This window comes from Triticum urartu, chromosome 2 (assembly GCF_003073215.2).
Source record: "Triticum urartu cultivar G1812 chromosome 2, Tu2.1, whole genome shotgun sequence".
Classification (NCBI taxonomy): domain Eukaryota; kingdom Viridiplantae; phylum Streptophyta; class Magnoliopsida; order Poales; family Poaceae; genus Triticum; species Triticum urartu.
This window is the reverse complement of record NC_053023.1, coordinates 101,454,586-101,461,871: the sequence shown is the minus strand read 5'-3', so window position 1 is coordinate 101,461,871 and position 7,286 is coordinate 101,454,586. Positions and strand designations below refer to the sequence as shown.

Sequence of the window (7,286 nt, the reverse complement as noted above, 5' to 3'; positions counted from 1 at the left end):
CAAGCTTGCACAAGTCACCACACACATTCTAAAAATACATGGGTTGCACCTCTGGAAAGATGACAAAACCCTTAACAAAACACATGTAGAAATCATGGGCATATCATGCACACAATAATCATGGCAAAAATGACAAAAGTGCTAAACGAAGTAGCAGATCTGACAATTAACTCAGGTAGCCCTCTTATAACAGCATTTCGGGCATCAGGATGAACTCAAATGAAAATGATGCAATGGAATGATATGATGTACTCTCTGAGATGAACATTTTGATATGCTATATGCATGAATCGAAGCTACGGATGCAAAGTTACGGAGCCGCGAACATGGGTATATGAACTAAAAATATCAGGGACTTAGACGAAATTTTACCACCGGATCTAGGGTTTTCACCCGGCACGCAGATCGAGGTGGCGGCGCGCACTGTTCACCGACGGGGCTGGAGCTAGCCGGAGTGGCCGGGGGAGCAAGGGGCCGGCCGGATCTACGCCGGATCCGGCCCGGGCGGCGGCGGGCGGTGGCGCACGGCGGGCGACGCGGTCGAGGCCGGTGCGGCGGCCGGAGGCGGCGGGGCCGGCGAGGAACTGCGGCGGGACGGCGATGGCGGCTCAGCGGCCGGAGCGGCGAAGGTGCGGCGGCGCCGAGGCGGAGGCGGCACCGGAGCCGAGGAGGGAGGCGGCGCGGGGCGGCTCGGCTCGCGGGCTCGCAGGGGCCGGCCTTGGGCCTGGCGGACCCGCGTGGGCGGCGGCGCGGCGAAGTGGGCACGCCCCCACGTGGCGGCGTGCGATTAGGCGGCTGCGGCGGGCGGACATGTCCGGTTAGGCGGCGGACATGTCCGGCGGCGGCGAGGAGATTTGTTTTAGGGTTAGAGGGGAGATGATCCGCGAATTTGGAATGGGGGGTGTATATATAGGCATAGGGGGAGCTAGGAGAGTCCAAATGAGGTGCGGTTTTCGGCCACGCGGTCGTGATCGAACGCTCTAGATGATGGAGCAGAGTTAGGTGGGTTTTGGGCCAAATTGGAGGGGTGTTGGGCTGCAACACACACGAGGCCTTTTCGGTCCCTCGGTTAACCGTTGGAGTATCAAACGAAGTCCAAATGATACGAAACTTGATAGGCGGTCTACCGGTGGTAAACCAAGGCCGCTTGGCAAGTCTCGGTCCAATCTGGAAATGTTTAATACCCACACACACAAAAAAGCTAGAAATGACCACCGGAGGAAAACGAAGCGCCGGAATGCAAAACGGACAACGGGGAAAATGCTCGAATGCATGAGACGAACACGTATGCAAATGCAATGCACATGATGACATGATATGAGATGCATGACAATGACAACAACACACGGAGACAAAAACCCGAACCCGAGAAAATAAATATAACTTAACGCCGGAAACGGCAAGAGTTGGAGTACAAATAGGGAAAGTTATATCCGGGGTGTTACAGATTGCTCGCTCTTTTGCTATGCCAATGCTACGATGCCTACCACTTGCTTTCAAGCCTCCCAAATTGCCATGTCAAACCTCTAACCCACCATGTCCTAGCAAACCGTTGATTGGCTATGTTACCGCTTTGCTCAGCCCCTCTTATAGCGTTGCTAGTTGCAGGTGAAGATTGGAGGCCGTTCCTTGTTGGAACATTTATTTACTTGTTGGGATATCATTATATTGCCATGTTATCTTAATGCATCTATATACTTGGTAAAGGGTGGAAGGCTCGGCCTCTCGCCTAGTGTTTTGTTCCACTCTTGCCGCCTAAGTTTCCGTCATATCGGTGTTATGTTCCCGGATTTTGCGTTCCTTACGCAGTTGGGTTATAATGGGAACCCCTGGATAGTTCGCCTTGATTAAAACTTTTCCATCAATGCCCAACCTTGGTTTTACCATTTGCCACCTAGCCCATTTTTCCCTTGGGTTTCCGGAGCCCGAGGGTCATCTTATTTTAAACCCCCCCGGGCCAGTGCTCCTCTGAGTGTTGGTCCACCTCGTCAGCCGCCGGTGGCCACCAGAGGCAACTCTGGGCTGGCCTACCGGAAGTTTGGACAATCTGAGTGTGCCCTGAGAACGAGATATGCGCAGCTCCTATCGGGATTTATCGGCACATTCGGGCGGTGTTGCTGGTCTTGTTTTAACCTGTCGAAGTGTCTTGAAGAACCGAGGTACCGAGTCTGATCGGAACATCTCGGGAGGAGGTCTATTCCTTCGTTGACCGTGAGAGCTTGTCATGGGCTAAGTTGGGACTCCCCTGCAGGGATTTGAACTTTCGAAAGCCGTGCCTGCGGTTATGGGCAGATGGGAATTTGTTAATGTCCGGTTGTAGATAACTTGAACCTTAACTTAATTAAAATGAATCAACTGAGTGTGTTACCGTGATGGCCTCTTCTCGGCGGAGTCCGGGAAGTGGACACGATGTTGGAGTAATGCTTGCATAGGTTGCCCTCTAGTTTCTCACTCGCGCTTTGCATCCTCTTCTCGCTCTCTTTTGCGAACAGGATAGCCACCATATTTGCTAGTCGCTTGCTGCAGCTCCACATATTTACCTTGCCTTACCTATAAGCTTAAATAGTCTTGATCGCGAGGGTGCGAGATTGCTGAGTCCCTATGGCTCATAGATTACTATTACACCAGATGCAGGGCCTGATGATTCCGCTCCAGGTGACGCGCTTGAGCTCAAGTGGGAGTTCGATGAGGACTCTCAACGATACTGTGTTTTCCTTTCCTGACGATCAGTAGTGGTGCCCAGTTGGGCGTGATCGGGACCGTGTCGCATGTTGGGTTATCTTTTATTTTGGCGCCGTAGTCGGGCCATGAGTGTTTGGATGATGTAATGTTATTTATGTACTTGATTGACGTGGCGAGTGTAAGCCAACTATGTTATCTTCCCTTTTATTAATTATATTACATGGGATGTTGTGAAGATTGCCTAAGTTGCGACATATGCCTTCAATGTGATTATGCCTCTAAGTCGTGCCTCGACACGTGGGAGATATAGTCGCATCGAGGATGTTACAAAGCCCCACACCCAACTCGGTTTCATACTCGAAGCCAAAGCGACCGGATGGGTGCAAGAAAGACCAAACGGAAAAGAAGAAGAGGAAACGATATGATGAGCTCAAAAATGCAATGGAAGCAATTGTGAAGGCAAGAAAAGAAGCCAACAAGGTGAGGAAAATAGTAAGGAACCAAGATACCGCGGCCGAGGAGAGGAGGTTGGCGGCCGAGGAGAGAAAGGTGGCTTTGGAGGAGAGGAAGGTGAGCAATGAGGAGCATACTAAATTGTTGGAATGGGAGAAGCAGTTGTTCTTCTTGGACACATCTAACCTTAATGTGACGCAAATGGAATATGTCAATCTAGCCCGTAAAGAAGTCTTGATCCAAAAAAGAGCCATGGTTCGTGCAATGGGTGGCGGTGGCCTCGGCGCCATGGGTGGCGGTGGCTTCGGCGCCATGGGTGGCGGTGGCTTCGGCGCCATGGGTGGCATGGATGGCTTGGGTGGCTTTGGAGCTCCCCCCGACGCTATGGCCACTATGGGAGGCATGAGTTTTGCTTCTCTCATGGGAGGCATGGGTGCACCTCTGGCCGCCATGGGCGGAATGTCTTTCGATGTGCCTCCTCGCACACATTCCCATGTAGATGTTGTTGAAGATCTTGCCAACACCGTCGGAGCTTCACGTGATGCAGTGCGCGATGAAGAGAGGGAGGAAGATTCATTTCCGGAGGCGGAAGAATCGTCTTTTGAAGATGAGGACGAGGACGAGGAATGATGCGTCTTTCATTTGTGTATTGAACTTGATTTGCATTTTGAATTTGGTTGGATGAACTTGTGGGTATGAACTTTTTTTCATCAACTTGTTTGTGTGAAATTTTGTGTTGAAAATGTTCGTCATTTTGTGTTAAAAATGTCATATGCAATGCACCGGCGAGTCGCGCGCGCTGCATTTTTGCGCGCTGCTGGAGCAGCGCGCGCTGCATTTCAGCGCGGCTGCTGTAGCGGGCGCTGCGTGCCGCGCCAAACCAGACGATGCACATGCAGCAAATCTGTTTTTTGCGCGCCGCGCGTCCCGTGCATGTTGGAGATGCTCTTAACTCTTACTGTAACCTTCAGTGCGGCATCAGCGATGCATCGAAATTCAGAAGCTGATGTTGATCAAGCCAGCTCTTGTCCCACCTGCCCCACGCGCTGTTTGATCAAACATTCAAAGAAGTCCTTGGTTGGAACTAAGTGCACGCCAATAATTGGCCTTCCCCACCCTATTTCACACATAAAGCATATATCAGAAAGAAAGAAAAACGAACACAAAAAAATTGTCCACTGCTCCATTGAAACCTCGTCCTCCTGACTCACATTGATAATTTCTTTCTTTCCATCTAATAATGTCAGTTGCACCTGAAAAACCAACATATTCTACAGCATTATTGGTCCTTATCAGATTCATTACTCCTTGCGTGGGGAAGGAAGCGACCCATCAACCACTATGATGAAATTTCCGACGATTTTCATTTTTCAATCATAACAAATTTCCAACGATTCCTCCGAAAAAGAAGTCTGATGTTTTTTTCTCCTAATCTAAACGATTGGATCAGGATGAGGAATCTATCTACACTTGCCTCTCCTACCTGGACTCCGATGTCATCTACGCCATGTTGCTTGCTTGCACGTTGTTTCCTCGAAACTGAGCCTGATCAACCAGCGGCATATTCCAACCGATCGATGCGTATTCCGTCCGAATATCTCATCTTATTATTAGTAACATATATATTTTTTTCCGAGGAATTAGTACCATATATTGTACTATAGACTTGTCGCGTGTTGCATGAAGTTGTTACATTACGTCCCTAAAAAAAAAACTTGTTACCTTACGTCGTCCTATAAGTAGCTGCGCGATAGCTGCGGCTACACATCTCATAGTTGAAGATGAAGCTTGTCGTTGTGCTCTCGGCCCTGCTCCTGCTTTCTCTCCTCGCCGTCTCCTCCGCCGAGGAATTCGATTTCTTCTACCTTGTTCAGCAAGTGAGTAATACCACTACTAAATCGATGATGATGATTTTACGATCTGTAGATCCATTCTTGTACAGATTTCAAAGTTAGGGTTACCTGATTCCTCCCAGAAAAGCGGCGAGTCTAACGACCGGCATCTTGTTTTTTGGACGTACGTACTGTACTTTCTAGTGGCCTGGGTCCTTCTGTGACACGAAGAAGGGGTGCTGCTTCCCGGACACCGGCAAGCCGGCGACGGACTTCGGCATCCACGGGCTGTGGCCCAACTACGCCAAGTGCAAGACCCGCGGCGAGCTCGACGGCGCCCTGGAGATGGTGACCAAGCGCAAGAAGAAGTGCTGGCCGGAGAACTGCAACAGCGAGCGCCTCAAGCTCTGGGAGATCAAGGACCTGGTGACGGAGCTGGACGCCAACTGGCCGACGCTGGCGTGCAAGGGCGGCAAGAGCATCGAGTTCTGGACCCACGAGTGGGAGAAGCACGGCACCTGCTCCAACCTGGACCAGCACGGCTACTTCGCGACGGCGCTCGGCTTCAAGGCCCGCCACAACCTCACCGGCATCCTCGCCGACGCCGGGATCGTGCCGTCGGACAGCGAGACCTACTTCCTCAGCAGCATCAGGGACGCCATCAAGGAGGGGACCGGGTTCACGGCGAACCTCGAGTGCAACCGCGGCGTCGCCGGCGAGACGCAGCTGTTCCAGGTGTACCAGTGCATCGACAGCGCCGGGGAGAACCTCATCGACTGCCCGCTGCCGATGCAGGGCAACTGCAAAGACAGGGTCCAGCTGCCGGCCTTCTGATTAAATTTTGAATTCTGATTGAACACCCGTTGCCGGCTTGCCGCCGTCCGTCGGGGTGTGGTGCGGCGGCTGATTGGCTCGACGCGGCCCGGCCGGCCGCCTGCACAGTGCGCGGGTGGATTACGTGATGGATGTACCTTTGTGTTTGCTATTGGTTCAGTTAAAATGCCGTCACAGTCCCGAGTTCTGGGCATCGACGTAACGTTTACTATTAATTCCTGATCTGATCAGGCGAATAAAGACTTTTAATCTTGCCTTTTGATTTTGCTTCACAAATTCTGAACAAAGTCAAAAGATGAAACAAAGTATGTCACGGCACTTTGAGTTGGGATATTTTGTTGTTTCGATGAGATGACCTTGAGTTTATTCAAAAAAAAAAAAGAAGATGACCTTGAGTTGCCATTGGTGCGTGTCTTCTTGATTGATGAGGCCATGAGGTAAGAGCATCTATAGCCGTCTTCTTGGTTGGGGGGGGGGGGGGGTAAGAGCATCTATAGTTGGATTTAATAAATCTCCCCTCCCCCCTAACATCTATAGGACGTGTCATAATGCCGGACGACCCCTCATAAGTGCTCAACCTTACAGTGCGGTGCCACCTCACACCAACTGCTCTTCATGGCCGGCCTATGGATGTAACGGCAAGTGTCTTCGTTATCGATGGCATCTTACATGCGCATGGTAACTGGATGCCATGACTAGTCCTGTAGTTGATCTCGAAATAGACTTTTGCCCCGCTTTATAAACTAGATGATGCCCCGCGCGTTGCTGCGGGACATTGGTGCGGGATACCATTATTTTTTCCTAAGCATATTAGCATGAAACATGTCAGATGAAAGGCGAATTAACAACTGGTAGATGCTAGTAATTGAAATATAACAACAAACCCTTAGTGTTTTCATGTCTGGCAAACATGGGGAACTATCTTCGTATCAATATATCATCAGATATAACTATATAAAACAAATAGACATATGAAGTTTATGCTAGGTTGAAAGATTGTATGTACATCTTAGTTAACGTACACACTCACGTATACATGCGCCCTTGCTTCAAACTTTGTCTTTAATAGTGAAAATTATCAGCTAAAAGGTCAGATAAAGACAGAACAAATAAGGGAATGGATAAAAATTGAAAGATGGGTATAGGAGAGAAAAGAGATACAACCACAGATTTAGGAGGGGAAAACTTAGGCTCAACTCGCTTTGTAGTGTATTCAGAAGATAGCACACAGAAAAATGTTTCTCTTGCAAGATGTTTATGGTCTCCTTTGGCAGGGTAATAAATGACATGTGATAAAATTAGTACTAAAGCAGAATTATGTGTTAGGCCTAATAGGCAAGAATTACCATGAGATAATATCAGTAACAAATTAACAGAGAATGGAAATCATATTATCTTGGCACAAACCTTAAGACTGTAGTTGGTCCAACATGTTATTGGACATTGTCACGGCTTAAAACATTGAGGATGTTTATCCTACAAAAA

The 7,286-nt window shown here is 49.5% G+C and overlaps 1 protein-coding gene across 1 annotated transcript; it reads left to right on the top strand.

The window, feature by feature from the left end:
* Positions 1-4,901: 4,901 nt before the first annotated feature.
* On the top strand, positions 4,902-6,061 carry LOC125536133 (ribonuclease 1-like; the record flags this gene model as incomplete). Its single annotated transcript, XM_048699278.1, is given in 2 exon segments — positions 4,902-5,012; positions 5,172-6,061. Coding segments are annotated over 2 exon segments (726 nt in total). The 3' UTR covers positions 5,802-6,061.
* Positions 6,062-7,286: the final 1,225 nt, after the last annotated feature.